This window comes from Triplophysa dalaica, chromosome 7 (genome assembly GCF_015846415.1).
Source record: "Triplophysa dalaica isolate WHDGS20190420 chromosome 7, ASM1584641v1, whole genome shotgun sequence".
Lineage (NCBI taxonomy): Eukaryota > Metazoa > Chordata > Actinopteri > Cypriniformes > Nemacheilidae > Triplophysa > Triplophysa dalaica.
Genome location: NC_079548.1, coordinates 1,430,369 through 1,456,925, shown reverse-complemented (window position 1 = coordinate 1,456,925; position 26,557 = coordinate 1,430,369). Strand labels below are relative to the sequence as shown.

The 26,557-nt window shown below is 41.7% G+C and overlaps 2 protein-coding genes across 5 annotated transcripts in view; both read right to left on the bottom strand.

Moving 5' to 3' along the window:
• Positions 1–84: 84 nt before the first annotated feature.
• On the bottom strand, positions 85–12,591 carry engl (endoglin, like). 4 transcript variants are annotated; one of them, XR_008907111.1, is made up of 18 exons: positions 12,462–12,591; positions 12,070–12,132; positions 11,574–11,734; positions 11,362–11,499; positions 11,116–11,290; positions 10,877–11,045; positions 8,850–8,994; positions 8,449–8,638; positions 7,182–7,321; positions 6,929–7,087; positions 6,515–6,565; positions 6,104–6,301; positions 4,740–5,249; positions 2,531–2,600; positions 2,380–2,433; positions 2,174–2,269; positions 1,764–1,924; positions 85–1,134 (listed from the first exon to the last, which is right to left on the bottom strand). XR_008907111.1 is itself a non-coding variant. In XM_056752366.1 (18 exons), the coding sequence occupies exons 2-17, from the start codon at positions 12,122–12,124 to the stop codon at positions 2,009–2,011; spliced, it is 2,361 nt and encodes a 786-aa protein (XP_056608344.1). In that variant the 5' UTR covers positions 12,125–12,132; positions 12,462–12,591; the 3' UTR covers positions 85–1,924. The 4 variants fall into 4 exon arrangements, 2 of the variants coding, with proteins under 2 accessions (XP_056608344.1, XP_056608345.1); XR_008907110.1 differs by having other exon boundaries at positions 1,775–1,924; XM_056752366.1 differs by adding an exon at positions 2,009–2,058 and having other exon boundaries at positions 85–1,924.
• Positions 12,592–17,983: 5,392 nt separating this feature from the next.
• Positions 17,984–26,557, bottom strand: part of pkn1b (protein kinase N1b) — an 18,353-nt gene continuing 9,779 nt past the window's right edge. The window contains 18 exon segments of the mRNA XM_056752358.1: positions 17,984–18,501; positions 18,503–18,634; positions 18,712–18,792; positions 18,872–18,979; positions 19,509–19,651; positions 19,808–19,884; positions 20,001–20,063; positions 21,393–21,569; positions 21,664–21,755; positions 21,858–21,930; positions 22,086–22,180; positions 23,287–23,365; positions 23,460–23,589; positions 23,688–23,763; positions 24,374–24,517; positions 25,438–25,547; positions 25,999–26,187; positions 26,273–26,486. Coding sequence (XP_056608336.1) covers positions 18,430–18,501; positions 18,503–18,634; positions 18,712–18,792; positions 18,872–18,979; positions 19,509–19,651; positions 19,808–19,884; positions 20,001–20,063; positions 21,393–21,569; positions 21,664–21,755; positions 21,858–21,930; positions 22,086–22,180; positions 23,287–23,365; positions 23,460–23,589; positions 23,688–23,763; positions 24,374–24,517; positions 25,438–25,547; positions 25,999–26,187; positions 26,273–26,486 — 2,055 coding nt within the window. The 3' untranslated portion in view covers positions 17,984–18,429.

Here is a 26,557-nt window from a genome sequence, read left to right as displayed (position 1 = left end):
CAGTGCCATTGTTTCCTCTCAGGATGCACACCAGTAATGTTTAACTAGGACATTTTTATACAAGTAACTCATAACTTACATCAATGAACATTCTATGTATTTATTTAAAACACAAATTGCGCAAAATAAAACACAAAAACACAATCCCCATTTTTGAACATTTCCAGTGCACTGCAAACAAACAGCTGAGTGTGCAAGGGCCTAATACTGGGCCTTTAATGTCTTTGACAGGTCACTTATTTAAAGCTTTTGAGCACTGAAAGCAGAAGCTGATTATACAAGTTTTTCAGTTTCTTAAAATTTTCCTCTGAAAAGATTACAGAAGAATTATATAAAGTAAACAATATTTATCACTAAATATATACACTACGTTTTCTTTTTCAACAATTTAATTCAAGTTCTTTTCAATCATGTTACTAGTTCCCAATAACCAGGAATTTAAGAAAGAAATCCCTTTAATACTGCAAGCAAAAATTTTAAACGTTTTAACCAAGATTCACTGGATAGTCATATGGACACGTCTGTAGAGGAGTTGGCTGTGGTCCATGCATGGTCATTCATAACATGCAAGTCCACAGGTTCTATGTTTTTCAAAATACAGATACAGGCCACATACAACTAATATGTGTGCCTCCTGACGATAATGGGGTCAGTCCTGGAAGGCCGGTGTCTTGCAGAGTTTAGCTTCAACCCTAATCAAACACACCTGATCAAGTTAATCAAGATCTTACTAACTAGGCAGACTTAAAAATCCCAGACAGGTGTGTTGAGCCAAATTGGACCTAAACTCTGCAGGACACCGGCCCTCCAAGACCAATTTTGGACACATCGTCTTATTTAGCGAACTTTGCAAAAAACTGAACGTTGTTAACAACATCATGAACTACAACTGCATTAGGCACATCTGAAACATCAGGCGAGTTCCATGTTTCCTTCTCTCTCAGAAGAGCAGGGATGGATTACTGACCGAGCCAATGGGGCCAGTGCCAAGGGGCCCTTGTCTACCATGAGCCCGAGGGGGCCCTGGACTTCAAGGTAGCGCCATCCAGTTTAGTACAGAGAACTCAACAACAATGAAAACAAATCGAAGTTTAATATATGGGTCCCATAGTCTATAAGGCCTCTGTGGATACCCTGTAAAATATGAAATGATCAACAAATCATGGCAACATATGCTTTCAAATTAAATAGAGATTATGTACCAAATTACTGCACATTTAAATTGCATTTTTTGAATCTTTAGGTTGATGATTTAATGTTTATATGGTGAGAAATATTTTTTTATTTATGTCATGCAGTTAATATGTGTATATTTGACCGTTAATTAAAGACCTGTGTTTCATACGCCTTAATTTGGTCCATTCTTGATTTTTCGCTGTGTATCTAATTTTACACTTCTATAAACCCTGTACAAATTATTTTAGCGTAGCACAGGCATTTGATGCAGAGTGAGAACGCATGCATCAAATGCAGAAATGTAAATGTAGTGTTTTGTCCGTTGTATCTGTCAAAATAGTATATAATTACCCTGCTTCAATATATTACATAAAATGAGATTTAAATCAAAAGTAATCTAAATGTAATCCAAAAGTTATCAGATTACGTTACCAAAAATGTGTAATGCCAGAGATTACGTTACTAAATACCAATTTACAATTCAAAAGTAATCTACTCAACACTGTTAATGACAAACTCATAACACAAATTGATCAGACACTACGATTATTTCTGTTGTTACATTAACAGTGAATAAAACTACACACGTGAAACACACATTGTCTCGTTGCTTGTTTGCTGATTCATGCCGACACACAAATGACGTGTGTTTATTTCCCCTCCAGGTGTGATGTCAGGTTTCTGAGGGTCACATTTGGTTCGATGGTCTACAGGCAACCGTCTTCCTGAGGCATTTCTCTGCGTCTCCCTGGCAACCAACAATAGCAGTGATGCAGGTTACTATTGGAGAAAAGTTCCCAAAAACTTATTTTGATAAAAAAAAGAACATTACTTATAAAGATGAAAAGTTTCCTTTTGCTCTCAGTTTAATCTCATTAATGTCTAGGAGAAATAATTGAGAGAAAGATCTCATCTGTGAGTTTTGTGTTGTGTGCATACGTCAGTAAAACAGTGTGTTAATTGTTGAGGTTTTTGGAGTGTATATGTGTGTTTGTACCAGTGTGAGAGTAGATACACCAGAGCGCCCCCATCAGACCCAAACCCATCACGAACCCAACAAACACAACCACCAGCACTGCACCCGTGTCTGCTTCTGAACACAACCACAGCAAGAACACCATTAATAACACAATATTTTATTATTAAACAAAGCCCAGATCATACACAAAATATGAATGATCAATAACACAGAATAACACAAACCGTTCTGTGAGGGATTCTGTCTCGACATCTCAGCTGGCTTCTGAGAACGTTTACCTGACACACACAAACACAAGTTAAACCTGCACAACTGTGTACTTGTTAAACACTGAAGTAATAGGTGTTATGACATTTTCAAAAAAGCTTCACAAACCAGCAGGAGGAGCCAAAAACTCCACAGGAGATGTGACTAACACAGGCCGAGAAAGATGTCTGTCCTCACACTGAAAGAGAGAGAGAGAGAGAGAGAGAGAGAATCTGGTAATTGTGTAAATTTTCATTTTGATCCCTTTAGTTTTTAAAGGAAAGTTCAACCAAATATTTAGCCATTCAACCACATTTAAGTAGAATTATTTGTTGCAGATGAATCTGAACTCAACTGCGTTTTTTCCTGTTGTGATGCAGGTGTGTGTGTGTGTGTGTTTGAGTGTGCCTGTTGTGATGCAGGTGTGTGTGTGTGTGTGTGTGTGTGTTTGAGTGTGCCTGTTGTGATGCAGGTGTGTGTGTGTACCTGTTGTGATGCAGGTGTGTGTGTACCTGTTGTGATGCAGGTGTGTGTGTGTGTACCTGTTGTGATGCAGGTGTGTGTATGTGTGTGTGTGTGTGTGTGTTTGAGTGTGCCTGTTGAGATGCAGGTGTGTGTGTGTGTGTGTTTGAGTGTGCCTGTTGTGATGCAGGTGTGTGTGTGTGTACCTGTTGTGATGCAGATGTGTGTGTGTACCTGTTGTGATGCAGGTGTGTGTGTGTGTGTTTGAGTGTGCCTGTTGAGATGCAGGTGTGTGTGTGTGTGTGTGTGTGTGTGTGTGAGTGTGCCTGTTGTGATGCAGGTGTGTGTGTGTGTTTGAGTGTGCCTGTTGTGATGCAGGTGTGTGTGTGTGTACCTGTTGTGATGCAGATGTGTGTGTGTACCTGTTGTGATGCAGGTGTGTGTGTGTGTACCTGTTGTGATGCAGGTGTGTGTATGTGTGTGTACCTGTTGTGATGCAGGTGTGTGTGTGTGTACCTGTTGTGATGCAGGTGTGTGTATGTGTGTGTACCTGTTGTGATGCAGGTGTGTGTGTGTGTACCTGTTGTGATGCAGATGTGTGTGTGTACCTGTTGTGATGCAGGTGTGTGTGTGTGTACCTGTTGTGATGCAGATGTGTGTGTGTACCTGTTGTGATGCAGATGTGTGTGTGTACCTGTTGTGATGCAGGTGTGTGTGTACCTGTTGTGATGCAGGTGTGTGTGTGTACCTGTTGTGATGCAGGTGTGTGTGTGTACCTGTTGTGATGCAGATGTGTGTGTGTACCTGTTGTGATGCAGGTGTGTGTGTGTACCTGTTGTGATGCAGGTGTGTGTGTGTGTACCTGTTGTGATGCAGGTGTGTGTATGTGTGTGTACCTGTTGTGATGCAGGTGTGTGTGTGTGTACCTGTTGTGATGCAGGTGTGTGTATGTGTGTGTACCTGTTGTGATGCAGGTGTGTGTGTGTGTACCTGTTGTGATGCAAGTGTGTGTGTGAGTGTGTGTACCTGTTGTGATGCAGATGTGTGTGTGTACCTGTTGTGATGCAGGTGTGTGTGTGTACCTGTTGTGATGCAGGTGTGTGTGTGTACCTGTTGTGATGCAGGTGTGTGTATGTGTGTGTACCTGTTGTGATGCAGGTGTGTGTATGTACCTGTTGTGATGCAGGTGTGTGTGTGTGTGTGTGTGTGTGTACCTGTTGAGATGCAGGTGTGTGTATGTGTGTGTACCTGTTGTGATGCAGGTGTGTGTATGTGTGTGTACCTGTTGTGATGCAGGTGTGTGTGTGTACCTGTTGTGATGCAGGTGTGTGTGTGTACCTGTTGTGATGCAGGTGTGTGTGTGTGTACCTGTTGTGATGCAGGTGTGTGTATGTGTGTGTACCTGTTGTGATGCAGGTGTGTGTGTGTGTACCTGTTGTGATGCAGGTGTGTGTGTGTGTGTGTGTACCTGTTGTGATGCAGATGTGTGTGTGTACCTGTTGTGATGCAGGTGTGTGTGTGTACCTGTTGTGATGCAGGTGTGTGTGTGTACCTGTTGTGATGCAGGTGTGTGTATGTGTGTGTACCTGTTGTGATGCAGGTGTGTGTATGTACCTGTTGTGATGCAGGTGTGTGTGTGTGTGTGTGTACCTGTTGAGATGCAGGTGTGTGTATGTACCTGTTGTGATGCAGGTGTGTGTATGTGTGTGTACCTGTTGTGATGCAGGTGTGTGTGTGTGTACCTGTTGAGATGCAGGTGTGTGTGTGTACCTGTTGTGATGCAGGTGTGTGTGTGTACCTGTTGTGATGCAGGTGTGTGTATGTGCGTGTGTGTGTGTACCTGTTGTGATTCAGGTGTGTGTGTGTGTGTATGTACCTGTTGTGATGCAGGTGTGTTCGTGAGAGCAGGTATCCGGAGCCCGTGATCACACTCTCTGTTAGTCGAGGACTCTTCATGCGTTTGTTCTCCTGACACACACAGACGCACACTGCAGTGCAGAAACTGAATGGAGTTATTAAACACAGGCCCGAGGATGAAACTGAAACGCAGCGTTTGTGTGTTTTCTCCTTCGCTCTCCCTCGTTTCTCTCGTCCGTCTCCTGCGTTCTTCACGTCTCCTCACATCTATAAAGCGTCTCACTCTCCAGCGCGACAGCAGACTGTCATGTCTGTCATCGCTCTGTGTTGTCTTGTCTTCATTTCCTGGTTCTACTCGTCCTCTGTGGAGACTGTGAGGCGTCTGTCTGTCTGTCAGTGTGAGAGACGGGTCGTGTGGGCAGGAGTGTCTGATGATGTACCAGTCGCTGTGAGCCTGCGGGTCTGATAGAGGCGAAACCCAACACGACTGAAGCTCCACGGCCTCTCCAGCACCAGACACCACTGAGATCTGACAGACAGACAGAAGAGACATTGAGATTCAGAGAGACAGATAGACACACACACTCTCACACACACACATACAGACAGATAGAAAAACCACACATAACCATACAAACCAATATAATCAGACACCCACAAGGGGCACTTGCAGCTGTATGCACTGACAGGTGAAGGGGAGGAGTTAATGGATGAGAGAGAGAGAGAGAGAGAGAAATACAAACAGATAATTAGACGGATAGATGATGAGAATAAGAGACAGACAGAGAGGCAGACACACAGACAGGGAGAGACAGACAGATAACAGAGAGATGGAAAGACAGACAGGCAGATACAGAAACAAACAGCAGTTGTTATTAAATCTCTTCAGCTTCAGTAAGTCTCTCTCTCTCTCTCTCTCTCTCTCTCTCTCTCTCTTCTTCCTCTCTCTCTCTCTCTCTCTCTCTTCTTCCTCTCTCTCTTCTCTTCTCTCTTCTCTTCTCTTCTCTTCTCTTCTCTTCTCTTCTCTCTCTCTCTTCCCTCTCTCTCTTCTCTTCTCTCTCTCTCTCTCTCTCTCTCTCTCTCTCTCTCTTTCTCTCTCTTCCCTCTCTTTCTTCTCTCTCTTCTCTCTTCTCTTCTCTTCTCTTCTCTCTCTCTTCTCTCTCTCTCTTCTCTCATTCTCTTCCCTCTCTCTCTTCTCTTCTCTTCTCTCTCTCTTCTCTCTCTCTCTTCTCTCATTCTCTTCCCTCTCTCTCTTCTCTTCTCTTCTCTTCTCTCTCTCTCTCTCTCTCTCTCTCTCTAAGCAGTTATCATGAGCCGTGACCTCGCTGCGGCGCCACACAACAAACAGCTGAATCTGACCGATGACGGGAGGATAATAATGACCTGAACGTAGAGACGCTCGTTTGCTGTGAGGACACACGGACCCACAGACCTCCTCTCATAAGCGTCGGATACAAACAGCTCCATGAACATCAGCGGAGGCGTGTGAGACCTCTGGAGCTCGGGATGGTACCTCAGCACCTCCTCTGGAGACACGTCCACTCGACTCGCAGGACTCGGCAGAAGAGCTTCACAGCTGATCTGAGCCAAGAGAAACAAGAATCCTCAAAACACACAAAAATGAAGGCGTGTTTCAGACGGTGGTTCACTTTAGACACATTTTAAGGCAGCGCCGCATGTGGCCATCACGGAAAAGCCAATCTCCCAGAATGCACTGCATCTCATCTGTGTACATCATGTGTGATATATCCGTGTGACACGTGACTGCTTGTCTATGCTGAAAAAACGTCTCACCTGAACACCCAATGTCTCGTTGTACATCTCTGATGGTTTCCATAGAAACACCTGCAAAACAAAAGATGTAATTGGTTAGATCAGAGGACACACATGACTGTTGTACTGTGAAGCTGTCAGTGGTTCCATCGGTGGATTCAGAACAGCATTTTAATAAAACCAGCGACAGAAGTGTTTGACTTCACACACACACACATACACACACAGTGTGACCAGGGTAAGATGACATCATCACATAATGAGAAATCACATTTTTTCTTTATCTTTTAGTTCCTTTGTACTATAAATCAAAACTTTAATATTTTTACACAATTTCCAAATCCACACACACAAAACATGTGATGATATCCTACAAACTCTGATATTAAAAACAGAAGATAATATTATCTTATGATAATGATATGTGTGTCTCACCGTGTTTGTGTAACGCACTCTTCCACTCATCCCATCCATCTCTCCCTCAGTCCCACAGGAAATGAGAGGAAAATCCAACAGGAAGTGAGTCCCGTTAAACTCCGCCCTACAGCGGCGGTCACGCAGACTCACGCTCATCACAGACATCAGCTGAGTGCGCTTAATAACAAAACAAAGAAAAACATTTTGGTAATATCTCAACATCAAGACTTGCTACACTATGAATGGATGTGTGTGTGTGTGTGTGTGTCACCTGTAGCATGTGTGTATCCACGGTAACAGTAAGAGCCTCGTCTGCACACTGACAGCTGACCGCCTCTCTGATTCTCTCTACAGATACATCATCCTGAAAAAACCTCCAGCTCTCTGAACCACTCACATCAGCACCAGCATCTGTCAACACAACACACATCAGCACCAACATCTGTCAACACAACACACATCAGCACCAACGTCTGACTACAAAATTCTCACTGTCAACACACACAACGCATAATGTCATCACACATCAGCACCAGCATCTGTCAACACAACACACATCAGCACCAACATCTGTCAACACAACACACATCAGCACCAACATCTGACTACAAAATTCTCACTGTCAACACACACAACGCATAATGTCATCACACATCAGCACCAGCATCTGTCAACACAACACACATCAGCACCAACATCTGTCAACACAACACACATCAGCACCAACATCTGACTACAAAATTCTCACTGTCAACACACACAACGCATAATGTCATCACACATCAGCACCAACATCTGTCAACACAACACACATCAGCACCAACATCTGACTACAAAATTCACACTGTCAATACACACATTTAGTCATTTGGCAGACGCTTTTATCCAAAGCGACTTACAGTGCACTTATTACAGGGACAATCCCCCTGGAGCACCATGGAGTAAAGTGTCTTGCTCAAGGACACACTGGTGGTGGCTGCTGGGATCAAACCAGCAACCTTTGATTTACCAGTTCAGTGGTTTAACCCACTAGACCAACCATCTCCGTACAACCATCACACAACGCATAATGTCATCACACATCAGCACCAACATCTGTCAACACAACACAAAATTTCAACACACACAACTCAACACACACTGCCATCATACTCAACACACACAAATCAGCATCTGTCAACACACAATCAACACAACACACACTGTCAACACACACTGACATCATACACAACAAATACTGTCAACTCACACAACACCATACTACAAACACACAAACAAACACACACACAGACAAAAGCATTTGTGAATACAACACCACTTAACACAATACAACGCAGACTGTCATCATACATACACACACACACACACACACACTGTCATCACACACAACAACACACAACACACACTGTCATCCTTCACAACACACACACACATCAGTATCAACATCTGTCAACACAACACACACTGTCAACACACACAACTCTACACTGCATCTGTCAATCACTCCTCATATAGTTGATTTAGGTCACATGACTCACCTCGTCCGTTTCCTTTTAACTTGATGATAAAGCGATTGGCCAGGTCAGCCTCTGTATATGAGGTCACTTCAGAAAAGTTTTTCTGATTGGCCCATTCTAAGAGGTCAGGGGTGTTGAGGAGGTCAGAGGTCACAGTGCTGCTCATGGTGAGGTCAGGACATTCAGAGAACAGACTTACACTGCTGGATGACTGCAAAAAACAGGGTTATGAGAAGCACATAAGCTGGAGAAAGACGTATGATTGAGAGAAGAAGAGGAATCTTTAGTCATCACTTCAGAGGGGAAAATAACATGATGTCTGTCCACTGAAGTCTGTCCACTGACAAAAACATTTATGTTATGGTGTATTTCAAGTACACTTTTATTTAATACACAATTCCAAATGCTGAGTACAATCTTACATAGACCCTGATGTGACCTTTGACCTCTGAAGCCACTAAAGCCCAGTTGACTGAAGCATCACTGCTGAGGATGAGAACAACTCTGTGATGTCCTGAGTGAGAAACTGGAGGCAGCAGAGAGACAGACACATTCACATGAAGAGAGCTGACACACACACACACAGACACACACAGACAAAGGTTACTTGTGTTTTAAGTGTCTAATTGTTCACTTGCTCACTCACTCACTCGTTTGATCACTCACTACTCGCTTACTCAATCACTCACTTGATCGCTCAATCTCTCGCATACTAATTTACTCACTCATCCACACACTCGATCACTCCTTCGATCACTCATACGATGGCTTGATCACTCACTCGATCCCTCACTTGATCACTTTATCACTCACTCGATCCCTCACTTGATCGCTTGATCACTCACTTGATCACTTTATCACTCACTACATCACTCACTCGGTCACTCACTCGATCCCTCACTCGCTCCCTCGATCACTCACTCACTCGATTGCTCAATCACTCACTTGATCACTCACTCGGCCACTCACTCGATCCCTCACTTGATCGCTTGATCACTCACTTGATCACTTTATCACTCACTACATCACTCACTCAGTCACTCACTCGATCCCTCACTCGCTCCCTCGATCACTCACTCACTCGATTGCTCAATCACTCACTTGATCACTCACTCGGCCACTCACTCGATCCCTCACTTGATCGCTTGATCACTCACTTGATCACTTTATCACTCACTACATCACTCACTCGGTCACTCACTTGATCCCTCACTCGCTCCCTCGATCACTCACTCACTCGATTGCTCAATCACTCACTTGATCACTCACTCGGCCACTCACTCGATCCCTCACTTGATCGCTTGATCACTCACTTGATCACTTTATCACTCACTACATCACTCACTCAGTCACTCACTTGATCCCTCACTCGCTCCCTCGATCACTCACTCACTCGATTGCTCAATCACTCACTTGATCACTCACTCGGCCACTCACTCGATCCCTCACTTGATCGCTTGATCACTCACTTGATCACTTTATCACTCACTACATCACTCACTCGGTCACTCACTCGATCCCTCACTCGCTCCCTCGATCACTCACTCACTCGATTGCTCAATCACTCACTTGATCACTCACTTGGCCACTCACTCGATCCCTCACTTGATCGCTTGATCACTCACTTGATCACTTTATCACTCACTACATCACTCACTCAGTCACTCACTCGATCCCTCACTCGCTCCCTCGATCACTCACTCACTCGATTGCTCAATCACTCACTTGATCACTCACTCGGCCACTCACTCGATCCCTCACTTGATCGCTTGATCACTCACTTGATCACTTTATCACTCACTACATCACTCACTCGGTCACTCACTCGATCCCTCACTCGCTCCCTCGATCACTCACTCACTCGATTGCTCAATCACTCACTTGATCACTCACTCGGCCAATCACTCGATCCCTCACTTGATCGCTTGATCACTCACTTGATCACTTTATCACTCACTACATCACTCACTCGGTCACTCACTCGATCCCTCACTCGCTCCCTCGATCACTCACTCACTCGATTGCTCAATCACTCACTTGATCACTCACTCGGCCACTCACTCGATCCCTCACTCGCTCCGTCGATCACTCACTCGATCACTCACTCGATCGCTCCCTCGAACACTCACTCGATCACTCACTCAATCACTCACTCAATCACTCACTCAGTCACTCACTCGGTCACTCACTCACTCGATCACTCGCTTGATCACTCACTCCATCACTCAAACAATCCCTCACTCGATCGCTCCATAACTCACTCGATCGCTCGATTACTTACTCGATAACTCACTCGATAACTCACTCCATCACTCACTCCATCACTCACTCCATCACTCACTCGATCACTCACTCCATCACTCACTTCATCACTCACTCCATCACTCACTCCATCACTCACTCCATCACTCACTCCATCACTCACTGACTCGATCGCTTGATCACTCACCCACACAGAGTGGAGCCGGAGGACCACAGTCTGATGATATGAACCTCTGTGTCTGCAATTTCACTGGATGTCACGCAGCCATTCACCTCCTGCTCCTGAAACTCAGACACCTGATAATTCTGAGACATGAAGCGAGGCTGTAGACGACATTCCCTCGGCATGCTGGGATCTGTGGGAGCCAATGAACACATGAATGAAAGAACTGAGTTTAATCTCGTTTAATGCCGTGTGTTTCTCACCCTCTCCCAGACTCAGAGAAACACGGTTGGCGTGTATGATGTGTGTGAGAGAAGAGATGGTGGTGTGCCGCTGAAGAACCCAACGCAGCAGGACTTCAGGACGTCGAGGTAGAAACGGCATCCGCACCACGCGTATGGACATGCTCACAGACACCACACTGGAGTTCTGAGACACCTGATGAACACAGATGCATGATTTATATTTCACATAACTTGAAGCCGCTCTCAGTGTACATGTGAACACACCTGTACCAGCAGATTAATGTTGTTTTGTAGCCCTTCACTTTCTACCACCCAGCGCACGGCATTCTGGGAACTCAGCACCAGAATCACCGGCCTGTTTACTGGACGAGAGAGTTTCAAAGGTCTCAGCAGCACAGTCACCTGACAGGAAACAGAACACCTGAGTCTGATGTGTGCCGATCAACAGGAAGTTCACAAACACAGACTTCCTGTACCTGTGTGTTTAAGGATTTGGCCGCTGAAATCACATGGGTCTCTTTAGCTCCGCCCTCCCTGGCACCACAGCCAATCCCTGCTTCCAAGCGCTCAAGCTGAGCCTGTACTGGATGCAGCGCCCCCACTGGCCACATTGAGCACTGCAGCTCACTGCTGGACACTGACGCGCACACAATTTATGAATTACATAGTCCAGCTTGTTTTTAAATTCTAACACATATATAACTTGTTTTAAATGCTCTAACCTTTACATTAATTTTGGAATTTAATAATATTTTATACTGAACTGCTTAAAGTATATTCTGTGTGTAATGCGATGTAAGTACCCGCAATAAACTACTTAAAATTCTAAAGTAATTCCTTATTTACAGAAATAAGTAACTTAATTTATTTCACCAAAAATGACATTTAATGTAAACGTGAGACTGCATAAAAACCCTGTCAGAAAAAATTGCATTTTTATAATTTTGTAATAAAAAATCATCCTTCAAGTACCTGCATTTAAAATCCTTGCCAGGAGAAGACATAAGAGACTCCATGGCTTCATCATCCCTGTACCTTCACAACATTAATGGATATAAATAGATGAAGAAAGAGAGAAATCGGTCCAAAGGGAAAAAATACTTTGAATAATTTCCAAACATTAAGGTATGTTGTATACATGTACAGTATTTTTTTATTTTCATTTTACACAGGATGGTCACATATAGACACAAACAAACTTCATAAAAAAAGACACAAATGATGTAGTCTACTCTACATTCTTTACAATATCGATTTTATACAGAGATGTTTAGACAACATTCATACAAAAATCGTTGTATTGCCATCGTCTGCAAACAAAACAACAAACATTTACTTTAAAGAAAATCTCTGTCACAGCTCACCTGGCAAGATTTGGACACCCGAGACCCTCAGAGTTTCACCAGGAGCGGGTGTTTCTCGTGATCTGACAGAGGCATGGGATGAGTTCACATCGGTCGATTCGAGTCTTCTGATCGGGTGAGAACTTTTGGTCACTTATAGTTTCTGTTGATGGAGGAGGCGGGGCCGCGCTGCGCAGAGACGGGCGCGCGTGCCGGAGGCGTGATGGGAGCTCGCGCGCGCACCGCTGATGGAGAAATAAAGTGAGATGTGAGGTAAAATCGACAGGAAGTCGCACAGTTTTGTGGTAAAGTGATGTTTTGTTGATATCTTGCACTTTCTACGGCAACCATAATCCCCATCTGATCTGACTAATTCTAGCGTTTTCACTGAAATGGTACCTGCTAACTGACCGCATTAGATATGATGAAGCAAATATTTTCAGTATTTAAGATAATTTGTCGTTAACTTCAAAATATTACGTCCTATTAACCATTATGGTTGTTTATTTAAATATGAATAACTTCGCGGTAATCCAAACGCCCTCCAGCTAAACCCTTCCTTCATTCTTGCTGTTGAACAGAAATCATAACGTTATATAATATTGATGGATGTTTTAAAATAAATCACTGCTCATGGTTGTTTGTTTTTTGGTCATAGTGACATGTTCGGTTGCGTTCGTTTCAGAGAAGATCAGGTGTGGGTTGGGCTGAGGTAAAGTTTTGATAAACAATTTGCTTTTAGCACTGAACCGAATCCCACAAATAATGTCCATATATCTCCATGACAACTGAATCAAAAAACACCCATAGCCTCCATTACAAGCCTTTAATGTGCACAGCAAAATGTGGTTTGGAGCAAAATTTCAAGATTTTACCAAATGCACCACTACAGCTTACAATGCAAAACCATTAAAACTGCAAAAACATCCAACACTGAAAATATAGCCTATCTGAATTATTGTTTTGCTTAAAGATTACAACAAAGACAACAGTCATTTATCAATGATGATTTGTTATCGTACAATTAAATGTCAGTCTTTTATCTCAAGTTACTTATCTAAAGTCAACAATGTGTGAATGTTGAGAATCAGTGCAGACACTGAGGAGAAAGAAAGCAGACAGACAGATAGGCGTATATAAAGATAAAGAAAGAGTGTCAACATCTATAAAAGAATGGTCACTTTGGTGCAAATGAGATTAAGATATGAGTGTTTTCTTCACCTTGAGAGGAACAGTCAGCTCCGGCCTGAAGATTGAACCACTGGTAAAGAAACACGAACAAACAGATGAAACCTCACAAGCAAACAAACTGATCTTAGGAAAAATAGTTAAGTCTTATGTAAAATTTACATTACAATTTATTTCATGTTAATTTATGGTCGTTTATCCCTGTTGCAACCTGAAATGCATTGCTTTCACCTCAAGAACCGCTCAGACTTATCACCATTAGCCTGAAGAAGGAGAGAAATGCTTAATCTTCAATTAAAGTAGAAACAATTTTCCGTTTAAGCAAATGTGAGGTGCTTTTAAAGTCTGAGTGCAGTGAGTGCAGAGTGAACACATGAATGAAGTCCAGGAGCAGCTGTGATTGAGAGATGGTTTTAACCCAGACTAATGCTCAGACTGATGATGTTCACTAAATGAAATGCTTTGAGTCGTCCAGAGCGATGTAATTTGGAACATTCATCTTTTGCAGAGCTCTCAATTGGTTTGTCATAAGCTACCAGCAAAAACATCAAGTGGATGCAGAAAATGTTGAGATGGCTTCGTACGCTTGCCTGTTTATCTGCTCTCAGGGCGAATGGTCGTCGAATGGTTTGGAATGTAAATTGCAAACCCAAAGTTGGTGCAAAGTTGTAGCTCAGTCATTAGGACGCATGTTTGAAACTCTATCCATTCAGTAACATTTAAAGTGAAAGTACAGACAAATTTGAGTATTCTTGCATCATTTGTTCATTCTCGTGTCGTGTCAAACCTCTAGTTTCTTTCTTCTTTGGAACACAAAGGAAGATATTTGAACATTGATCATCAAACAACCCTCCATTGACTTCCATTGTATGAACACAAAACCACTGAGACGTTTCTCAAAATATATTCTTTTGTGTAGCACTGAAGAAAGACTCCCATTCAGATTTACAAACACACAATGATGACAGAATATGTTACTTTAAAACCAAGTTTTGTTTTTCTTGTTCCTGACTGACAGTGTAGAAGATGGGAGCTTGATTTAGGGATGTCATGACCCTGTATTCCTCATCACCATAGATACATCTTCTTCTGAACTCGGGGCAATGATGAGAGATTATGTGAAACAGCTCTTCCTTGTGTTCCTGTCATCAGTGTAACCTCGCTGATGGCGAAACACGGGAGCTGATGTCAAGCTGACTCCTGTAGAGTGTTAAATTAAAGACACCTTTAGCGTCGTCATGTTGATGTGATGTTAAACTCACTCATACAGTACATACAGCACTCTGATCTACAGTAGAGACAACAATATCTTGTCTGTTTAGGGACATTACTGCTCTGGACACAGTTCAATGGGATTGGAATGGTTTGCATTAAAGGGGCAGATCACCCAAAAATGAAAATTCTGTCATCATTTTCTCACCTTCCAGTTGTTCCAAATCTGTATGTTTCTTTGTTCTGATGAACACAGAGAAAGATTTTTGGAAGAATTCTTGAAACCAAACAGATATCGGACCCCATTGACTACCATAGTAGGTAAAAAAATTCTTTATAATTTATACTTTTCTGTTGAACACAAAAATACATTTTGAAGAATGTAGGAAAGCAAACAGTTCTGGGGCACTTTTGACTACCATTGTCATTTTTTTCTACTATTGCAGTCCATTGGGTCCAAGAACTGTTTGGTTATAAGCAGAATCATTATAGTTTTGATTTAAGTTTTTTAGAATTTTTAAAATGAGCTTATATTTTTATTTTTGTGTTAATTTTAATTTTTAGCAATTTTGTTATATGCTTTTGTCATTTAATAATTTATTGGTTTATTTTTAATGTTGCTATTTAAGATTAATTCAGTATTATTTTAGTTTTTGTTTATTATTATAATTTTACTGCTTTGAACTTACCTCAGTTTATGGTCACACTCTAGTTTAGGGGTCAATTCTTGCTATTAACAAACTATTAACTACGACCTTTTCCCTTATAAATCCTTCATTTGTTGCTTATTATTAGTTAGAAAGGTAGTTGTTATGTTTAGGTATTTGGTAGGATAAGGCAAGGCAAGTTTATTTATATAGCACATTTCATACACAAGTGAAATTCAAAGTGCTTTACATAAAATGATTGACAGAAAGAAATAAAATGTATCTTTAAAGTGCAAATGATTTAAGATCACAAAAACTTTAGATTTTTAAGAAATAATAAAACAGCAATAAAATTGATTAAAAAATGTTAAAAGAATAAGAGCAAAATAAAAATAAATGATAAATAAAAGTGCAGTTGATGTAAAGCAGCACAGTGCTCAGGTTTGAATGCACAGCTAAACAAGTGTGTTTTTAATCTGGATTTAAAAGTATCTTCTGTTGGTGAACGTCTGATGTCTTCTGGAAGCAGATTCCAGCTACGGGGGCGTAATGACTAAACTTTGACTCGCCCTGTTTTGAATGAACCCTTGTTATCTCTAACTGACTTGATCCTGATGATCTGAGAAGTCTGTTTGGTTTACATTCAATGAGCATGTCTCAGATGTATTTAGGTCCTAGACCATTGAGTGATTTATAGACCATAAGAATAATTTGAAGTTGATTCTAAAAGTAACTGGTAACCAGTGTAAGGACCTGAGGATTGGAGTGATATGCTCAGATTTTTTGGTTCTGGTCAGAATCCTGGCAGCAGCGTTCTGTATGAGCTATGTAGAGCTCATACAGGTATGTAGAGGTATGTAGAGTATGGTCATGCAGAAAAATATGCTTTATAAGTACTTATAAACAGCCAAGATGCCAATAATAGGCATGTTAATAACAAATAATTAATAGTGTGAATGGACCCCTAAACTTAAGTGTTACCCAGTTTATTTTTATGGCAATATTTAAATTTTACCTCGAGAAATGTTTTCAAAGTTAAAATAACCTTGGTTACAAGAATTCTTCCAAATATCTTTGGTGTTTAACCAAACAAAGACATTTTTGTAGGTTTGGAACAACTAGAGAGTGAGTAAATCATGACAGAATTTTCTTTTTTGGGTGAACTATCCCTTTAATGCTCATAATAACAGAAGATTTATTCTAATCGGATTTGACATGTCATTAGTTACCTCTACATGTATGGTTGCTTGTATTGATAATTTAGTTTCTTAGCATGTTCAATCCAATTTGATGTCTCTATTTTAACAATTGTGAATTGAACCAAAAAGTATGGTTATTAGCTTATTGTCGCCTAACCGTGTGAAAACAGCAAATAAAACATGCATCACACAAATACATATGTGGTTACAAATTGCCATGAAATTTGCAACCAACGGCTCACTAGCACTCTCCCTTCCTTTCGATGTACTACCATGGCTGACACAGCACTAAGATGTCATCATGTTTTTTGCCTCTTTGCCGAAGGAGATAACCTATTTATGAAACGTGCTCTGAAGAGCAGTTTATGGGAACTGTAAACATAGTGAATTCCATGTTCCAAGGGGAACAGTAGATAGAAATAACTTGTTCTAAGGTAATAAAAACATAACACTTCATTATGTAAGGCCCTTATTGTCACGAGGTTCCTGCAGACTCTTCCGTTCGCCACCAGAGGGCTCCCTCCCCAGAATATTGAACCTATTTGGACTCCATTTCCCAGGGCCTGTTGCTGATTACTTGCAGACCTGAACTTAATTTTGGGAGCTATTTTAGTCATGCGCCTTCCTTGGATCTTTGCGAAGTCTTGTGTGGCCCGGTTAACATTTTGAGCGGTATTTCCTATTACCTGCCTTTCTGTGAATTTCCTTTGGACTGTCTATACCGTTCGTGAGTGTTTGCCGCCTGCCTCGACTTACGCCTGCTACTGGATATTAAGATTGTCTGCTGCCTGCTCCGGCCCATGCCTGCTGTTGGAATACGAACGGTCTTGCCTTTGATATTACGTTTGCTGGTGATTGACTCTGCTTGTACAACTTTGGTTTCAATAAAGCTTCACATGGATCCTCAAGACATGAGTGCTTCTTTTCACTTATACAACTTTAAACACAAGTTATGTATATTATATTGCATTTCTGTCAACAGATCTTCCAAAAAACTACACAATGGACATTTAAGAGAAGAACCACCAATACCACCACCATTCTTCAAAATCTCTACTTTTGTGTTCCAACAGAAGAAAGAAAGAAAGAAAGAAAGAAAGTCTTACAGGTTTGACATGACATGAGGATAATAAAATGACGAAATAATCTTCACATTTGGCTAAACTGTCACTTGGTTGTTTTCACATTGTTATTTGGTTGTCAGTGAGGAAGTAAGAAGCGCAAGTCAGTTGTGAGATAACACAAATCCCCAGAACAAACACCAACACCATTTCAGTGAATGAATGAGTTACATACATGTGAATAAACCCCTTTCACACTTTATTTCTGCTTTTACAGCTTTCTGATGCCTCTGTGTGGTTACACGTATGTATTACAGCACCGAATGGTCTCTGGAGACTGCAGGTTAAAACAGAAGACGGATGAGAAAGACAGACAGACAATTTCTGGAGTCAGTATCATGAAACAGAAGTTCTGGGTAACGTTGAGTCCGAGTGGTCCATCTGTAAATCCTTCCTCCAAACACTTAAACAAAGAAACTGTTCGCCAGCATACTCCACAAAGCATCACATTATCTGGATTATTGAATTGAGCCTCTACAGTCCCCGTCAGGAGGTCTTTACCCTGAACAACCGTTTATTCCACCTAAAACAGACGTCCATCACCGACAGTAGTGCTGGGGCGAGAGGATCCGCCCATGTCTCTCACGCTTATCAGCTTCAAAGTGAAGAGCACCTGTGCGTCCTAACAGAGGTCTGAGACGTAGTCGAAGTCTCTGAAGTAATCCTGATCTTTACGCGTGAGGCTGCGGCTCTCACGAGGGCGGGGTGAGGGCGGGGGCTTCATTGGTGAACTCTGCATCAAAGTTACTGACGTCTTCATTATCCGTCACGGCCGGGACAAATGGAGGAGGAACCTTCCCATGAAGGAGAGCCTCAAAGTCCATATTCTACAGAAAGAGAGAGAGAGACATCACAAACACACAGATACAACGAGATGAACACGACAGAGAGAAGTTGTTCATACTCTGAAGAAGGGCTGTTTCTTTATATCATCTGCGTCTCTCTCACTGGAGCCCAGACGTCTCTCAGGATTACGTCTCAGCAGCTGGAAAACAAGAGCAACCTGTCAATCAACGAACACAGCCAATCAACGAGCACTTGTGGAGAGAGAGGCGGGTCCTCACCCGTCTCATGATACCGATGGCGTCGGTGGAGAGGAATCTTGGGTACCGTACTTCATCATTGACAATACTGTCAAACACTTCCTCCTCATCATCACCTGGAAACGGTGACTAAACACACAGACACACACGCGTCATGTGATTCATATTTATTATAGCCGAGGGTTTTCCAAACCTTTTTGAAAATGAGATTCACCCATCAGAGCGAAGTCTGTAACCGTGGAAATGACGCAAAGCTTTGTGAATGATGCAGTCAGATTCTGTATATCGACTCTACAGTCGTCAGTTTTTCTATATTGTGAATATGTATTTACTGAGACTTTGTCATGGAGTTGTAAAAATGTGGTAATAGTTAGAAGTGGAATACGTCTACACAAATGAAAGTCATTGTTATTGGCCAGATCAGGTGGAAATAATGTCTTACGGTAACAACTAAACTATGGTTTTGTAATTTCTCATTTGTCATCCGTCGTTTATTTGCCGAACACTTTTTATGACTCTGGTTAGATTTTGGTTCACAAAAATTGTGACTTTTCAAAGACAAACAGTTTTGACCTTTAACTGATCTGTTTGGAGACATTTGGTCCCCGGAGCACAGGAGTTACCCACACCAAACACACACACACTAATGCTTACACACCTCTCCAACTAGCATCTCATATATGAGCACACCGAAACCCCACCAGTCCACAGCTCTGGTGTAAGACGTGTCCGTCAAAACCTCTGGAGCAAGAAACTCTGGAGTACCGCAGAAAGTGCTCGTCCTGTCCCCAAAACCCATCCCTACACACAGAGAGAGAGGAGAGGAGGAAAAATTTGAAGAAACATCATAGCTGATGTCTTTAGAATACTCTTTGGGTTTGGTCAGTCTGTTTGAATGTTTTGTCACGTGTATATTAAGCAGCAGTGTATGACGTCCCGTGATGTGTGATGTCTCACCCTCTTTACAGAGACCAAAGTCTGCAATCTTCACATAACCGTCAGTGTCCAGCAGCAGATTGTCAAGCTTCAGATCTCTGACACACACACACAGAGACACATCAGACACCCATGTGTGTTCAAGGTTTTGTCATATATACTTTTATACCATGGTAATGTGTGTGTTTCATGTTCAGTTTGTGTGTGTGCTTACCTGTACACAATCTTATTATCATGAAGAAACTGAAGCCCCAAAACTACACACGCAGCATAAAACCTGCAATACAAAATTCAGTTTTATTTCTATAACGCTTTCTACACCGTGGCAACTTGACGGGAGTTTAATAAAAACAGAAAGAAGTTCAGTACAGTAAACATAATAGAAAGAGCAATATCATTCTAAAGGCCTGATCAGACAGAACGCGTCTTTTGCTGTGAGTGTCATGGTTCTGTTCCACCTTGTCTTGCTTTTCTTGACCTAGTGACAGAACCATGACAGAGCCTCTTGTTTTATGTGGAGTGAGGCTATTATGGCCCTTATGACCTTCCATACACTCTCTCCGGTCTCATCTCTGTTCCTGCCCTCTCATCTCTTCATTATTGATTGTTGATTATTTCATGCCCCACAGTTGTTCCCTCTTGATTTTTTATCCCTATTTAAAGCCCTTGTGTTTACTGCCCTGTGCTTGTTGGTCCACCATGTGGATTACTACCTGTTGGATTCCCTTGCCCCGTGTCTGGATGTTTATGGTTCATCAAGTCGTGTCTTAGTTTTGTAGTATTTAAAGTATCATGTCTCTTTAGTTTTTACCCCTTGTGTGCGTGTGTTTGTACTGCCTTGGTTCATTTTCCAATTGTGGGTGTTTCTGTTATCGCTTTTTTTCACAAAAACACGGAGACACGGAGGAGAAACTTGTGGCGGTTTTGGGTGACCTAGCAACATAAAAAAAAAACCTGCGCTCTGCTCTTTTCAAAGAGTCACCAAAAGAGCAGCGTTGCACACCTCTTGTTTTCGAACATGAAAAGCGCGTTCGGTGTGATCGTACCCTAATAAAGCAATGTTCATGAAATTAACAGAACCCTGAGACTAAATAATATAAGCCAACAACACGACAACAGTAGCGAGCAACCAAACTTTGGATCGCTTTGGTTAAGTCGCTTTGGATAAAAGTGTCTGCTAAATGACTAAATGTAAACTCCGATGATGAACAAATGGAGCAAAAACAGAAAAAAACAGACTCAGCTGGGAGAGTCCGCTCTCCTCTGACATGTTACAGCTGCACCCTTCTGAACTGCCATTTAAAGATTTTTTTGACATTTAACATTTACAGAACCATGATGTGTTACCACTGGATTGGTTTGATTCATTTGTCATGTGTCAACATCTGACCCATTAGTACAGTCTTCTACTTAATTTCTACTTTCCTACCCCCCGAAATAATCTTTGTATACTGTAGGCTAATAGAGACCAGTTTTCCTGCAACTATACATTGTTGTACTTTTGTTGCACAAATTGTTTCTATTGTTTTCCTCTACTTTGTACGTTGCTTCGGGTAAAATCATCTGCTAATGACTAAATGAAATGTGTATGTGCTGTGACACTCACACAGAGCGCTCTTCAGAGAACACATCAGCGTGTATGTGCATCATCAGGTCACCGCCTGCCGTGTACTCCATCACAAAGCACACGTGTTCTGATGTCTGAAAACACGCGAACAGATTCACCAGGAACGGATGCCTCGCGCTGTTCACCACCTCGAAGATTCGCTTCTCGCACATCAAACTGACAGAGAGACACAGAGACAGGACTGTCAACAAATATTTTGTGCTTAATAAACAGATTGGTGAAATGGACAGTAGTCACTGAAGCTTCAGACCTCTCCACCTCATCCCGCGCCACGATGTCTCCTTTCTTCAGAGCTTTGATGGCGTAAAGCTTCCCTGATGCCTTATATTCAGAGAGCAGCACCTGACGTTAAACACACACACAAAACATCAATATAAAAACACATTTGTATGTTGTGAATGATGAATGTGATCTGTGTTCTCACGACTCTACAGTTATTGGTACCTTGCCGAAATGCCCACGTCCCAACACAGCGATCAACCGGAAATCCTTCAGACACAGAGATGAGCCCTCTCGCCTGCACACGCCGGATGAGATGTAGTCCCGGATGTAATGAAACAGAACATCAGTGAGCACAACGGACACAATATCACAGGCTTGGAATGTGTGTGTGTTTCATGCTGACTCTTGGCTGGGTCTGTGAGACATATTTTGTGCCGACGGGACATGTACCTGCGCTGGGAATTGTGGGAGGTTTTCCTGACGACCCGCTGAGGAGGAGAAGCGGCTTCAAGAGAGACTGTATCTGTTTCTGACACACTCTTCATCTGACCGAAGACAAACACAACACGCTCATGTACAATTAACATCACAAATTCACACATGAGATCTTAAAAGCAGAGAGTGACGTGAACACAACCCATCACATCACACATCTCTCCGTCAGTATATGAGCAGTTGTGTTGTTCTCTGTGTCCTTCTAAAGATATTATAAGATCTCTGTGCTGTTATTAATGATATACTTTCAGCACCCCACAGACAACACCATCTGCTCACTCTCTCTCTCTCTCTCTCTCTCACTCTTTCTCACTCTCCCCATCCCTCTCTTTCTTGATAGAACACAACCACTCAAAATTGATTTAACCTGTTTCAAATGATGTGACCCAACCAACACATTTTTACTCCTTGATATTTCTCATTTTAGTATTGTATACTGTAGTACAGTGCATTGTAAGCTGTATACTGTACAATAAACAAATTGTATGGCCATGAACATTATGCTTTCCATTTGTTAACAGTACTGACTGCTCAATAGATTTTTACTGGTTGCAGGTTCATATCAACCATGAACAGGAATTACAGTATCACAGAGACAAGGGACAACTTTGTGAGATGCAGGGTACTGTACTTTAAAAAAAGGGGTACAAGGAGGAAGAAGAATGAAAAAAAATGGCAAAGAGCAAATCTGAGTAGTAATTTCTGATCAATTTTGAGCTACTATCATAGAACATGTTTTCATTCATCAAAAGAAAAATAAGAATTTGTTTTTAGATTAAAAATGTACTTCACCCTGAGAACAATATGTTTTGAAAGCTGTGTTTTCTATTTGTTGGTGTATTGTTTACTGACTGCTTGATAATGTTTATCATTTTGATCACTTTGTTTATGATTTGAGAGCAGTGTTTGATTTTGAACTCGGGTAAAACGGTTTTGAGGCGAAAGTTTCATTTTGCTAGAGGAGTCAGAGGTTTTGTAAATAGTGCTTGAAGATGAGGTTTTGTGTTTAATGTTTTCAGAAAATGGAGCAAGGTTTCAGAAATTGTGTTTTAGCAATCGAGAAAAACTGTAATTGGATTTAAATTATTTGTGTAATTTATTATTCATTCACATAATTAATTCTGTTTTGCAATATATTTTTTTCTCTTTCTCTCACCGTGTGTGAGATGTCTCTCTTGGTCTCTGATGTTGGAGATTCACTGTCCAGTTGAATCTTCTGAACTGAAATCTCAGCACTGTAACACACACACACACACACACAAACACGTTCACTACAGTACCTCACAAGTGTTCATTCAGTTTGAGAGTTGTGCTGTTGTGTTTCTTCACCTGCTGTCGTGTGAGTTGTGTTGATGTGAGTAGTTGTGTGTGGAGGAGCCCATGGGAATGGCGTTCTTCAGCAGTCGAACCCATGTCGTCATGTCAACATTCAACTGTTTCGCTCGCAGGAACGCTTTACCTGCACAAACACACACAATTAAAACACTAAACGGTTTCCACTATGTCGTCATGTCATTATCTGAAACGTAACAGTGGAGTGTGTGTGAAAGTTGTTACCCTGTTGTTTAGAGAAGATCTTTCTCTGTCGCTGCAGACGTGGTCCTCTCTCTATCACTGGATTAAAAAACATCACCTGAAACACACAACTCCACCATCAAACACAAACACATTTACTGATGCTGTGTCTTCACACTGTGTCTTTGTACTTATTTTGACTGCTTATATTTGAGCACATTGTAAAAATGTACATATTTTATTATCATTTAATTTTGTCTTTAGGACCTTATTTTAATATTATACAACATAAAGTATACACACTTAATCCAAGTAAAGTGTCTTTACTTTGAAAAAATGAAATAAAAAATGAAGGGCATTTGTGAGAGAGAGAGTGCATGAATTGGTGAGTGTGTGTGCGTGCGTCTGTGTATTGTGTGTGTATGTGTGTGTATGTGTGTGTGTATTGTGTGTGTATGTGTGTGTGCATTTGTGTGTGTATTGTGTGTGCGTATGTGTCTGTTTGTGTCTGTGTATTGTGTGTGTATGTGTGTGTGTGTGTGTCTGTGTATGCGTTTGTGTGTGTGCGTCTGTGTGTGTGTGTGTGTGTGTGTGTGTACAGTACCTCTGCCAGCAGCAGTCCCTGAGGTTCGAGCTCTAGCTGTATTCTGTGTGTGTGTGTGTGTGTGTGTGTGTGTCTGTGTGTGCGTCTGTGTGTGTGTGTGTGTGTGTGTGTGTGTGTACAGTACCTCTGCCAGCAGCAGTCCCTGAGGTTCGAGCTCTAGCTGTATTCTGTGTCTCTGGTTGTCCAGAAACTCTTCTAATTTGAGATATTTCAGAGCACACAGTGAGCGATGATCACGCCAGTACACTGCGATCTCCATCTCTCTAGACTGAACACACACACACAGAGAACGTGACTCATCAACATCATATTGTGTGTTTGTTGTTTGTGTAACCTTTTGGCTCCTGTACACCTGAGATCAGTCAGTGGTTTCTAAATTTGTTATTCATTATAAATGAAAGTAAATGATGTTTATTTCAAATCGTAAAAGTGCCTAAAGGTTTGTGTAAGGGCGGCTACTCTGAAACAGTAAGGAATTACTAGTTACTAATGACATATTCAACAGTGTAGTTAAATTACTGTACAAATGACTCTCCACAAAAGGTATTCGGTTACTTATTACTAATTACTTTCTACATCCCATCAACCTTGATTAGAAGTGATTCAAGGATAGACATGAAACGGCTCTTTTCATTCATTCAAATAAATAATAAATAACTACATAAATGATTCGTATTAACTGACCAAAGTTTACAAATGTGAGAATTATAAATTAGAGGATACAGAAAAGTATTATAACACAAAGTATTTAGTTTAATTACATCAGAAGTGACTGTAATTCTTCACTTCTCAAGGGGAAAGTAATTACATTACAGTAACTTACAGTAATAACTTAATACACTGCTGTAAGGATTAGGTTGTGGGATGTAGGATTCAATGTACAGTTAGCAGTATGTGTGTGTGTGTGTGTGTGTGTGTGTAGAGTAAACCCTATGGTATAGGGACAAAATGTCCCCACAAAGATGGAAATATCCAAAATCCTTGTGGGGACATTTTTTGGTTGGCACAAGGAAACAAGCTTTTAAATCATACAGAATTCACTTTTTTGAAAATCTTAAAGAGCAGAAAGTTTTTTGTGATTGTTAGGTGTAGGGAATATAATATACAGTTTGTACAGTATAAAAAACATTGTGTCTATGGAATGTCCCCATAAAACATGGCAACCACATGTGTGTGTGTGTTACTTACTCTCTCCAGTTCAACAGTGAAGGTCTGATCCCAGGTCTGTTCTCCAACACTTCTCCAACACGTCTGACCAACAACACAGTTCTCCAGCTTTAACACAGCGCTCACCTCCGCTAAACACACACACACACACACGAGTTCTGTTAAATAAATCAAATGTGTTTTACAGAACAAACAAACACCTAACAGCACATCTTTACCATAGTGATATCACTGTAACACACACACTCACACAGTACACACTCATGGTGTCCAGGTCAAACTAGACTTTTCATTCCATAGACTTCTATTCATACGCATGCAAATGTGCAGACCGGAAACGCAAGTACGTACAAAAATATTTCGCATTTCGCTGAGTAGCACAGTTCAAGTTTGGTGAACTGCGACCTGCAAATTAACGTCTCATGAATGCTTGAGTCGAACAGAAGATAAAAACGTCACAATGTGACCTCGCGGTACAGAAATGTAAAAAGATAGAGAATTCACTCCCGCCCCGTCCGAAGGACATTTGCGTGCTGAAAGTCCAGTCTACACGTCACAACACACACACACACACACACTCACTGGAGAGTTCTTCAGAAGTTTTGTTGGGTATTTTCAGACTGAAGCTGCTGTTTCTGGTGGTCAGTGTGAGTTTGAAGGGTCGTGTGTCTCCCGGGCTGAAGTGAGGTAAGATGACAGGAGACGCTCGACTGCGGCCCGGCACCACCTCCAACAACCCACCACAACCCAACAACCGAACCTGCAGCGTTCCTGAAAGACACACACTTCAAGTTTTACAAGTCAAGGAACGTTACAGACTGGAATTTGATCCTGACGGTGGAGTGTGCAGGTGTACCGGTGAGAGGTGAGGGTCTGCTGAGGGTGTTGTACTGATTGTGTATGTAGGGGGTGCTGTGACGCGAGCTGAACGCTGACGATGATGTCATCACCAGTTCCTCTTTGATCAGATACGCTTTAGGATGATCTTCTGGAAGATCCACCAGCCGCTGCTCTAATGACAACCGCAGGAGATCCAACCGCTGAGACGCTTCACTCAAGCGACTCTGAGCCTACAGACACACATCATCATCATCATCATCATCACACGAGATCTCAAGAACATCTCAACTGATTCTCAAAT

Coding starts and splice junctions, on each gene's coding strand:
- engl (XM_056752366.1), bottom strand. CDS start 12,124: ATGATGAAGCCATGGAGTCTCTTATGTCTTCTCCTGGCAAGGATTTTA. Junction 7,322..8,448: donor GTTAAAAGGAAACGGACGAG/GTGAGTCATGTG, acceptor TTGTGTTGACAG/ATGCTGGTGCTGATGTGAGT. Junction 2,601..4,739: donor ACACACCTGCATCACAACAG/GTACATACACAC, acceptor TCTCTCTTTCAG/TGTGAGGACAGACATCTTTC.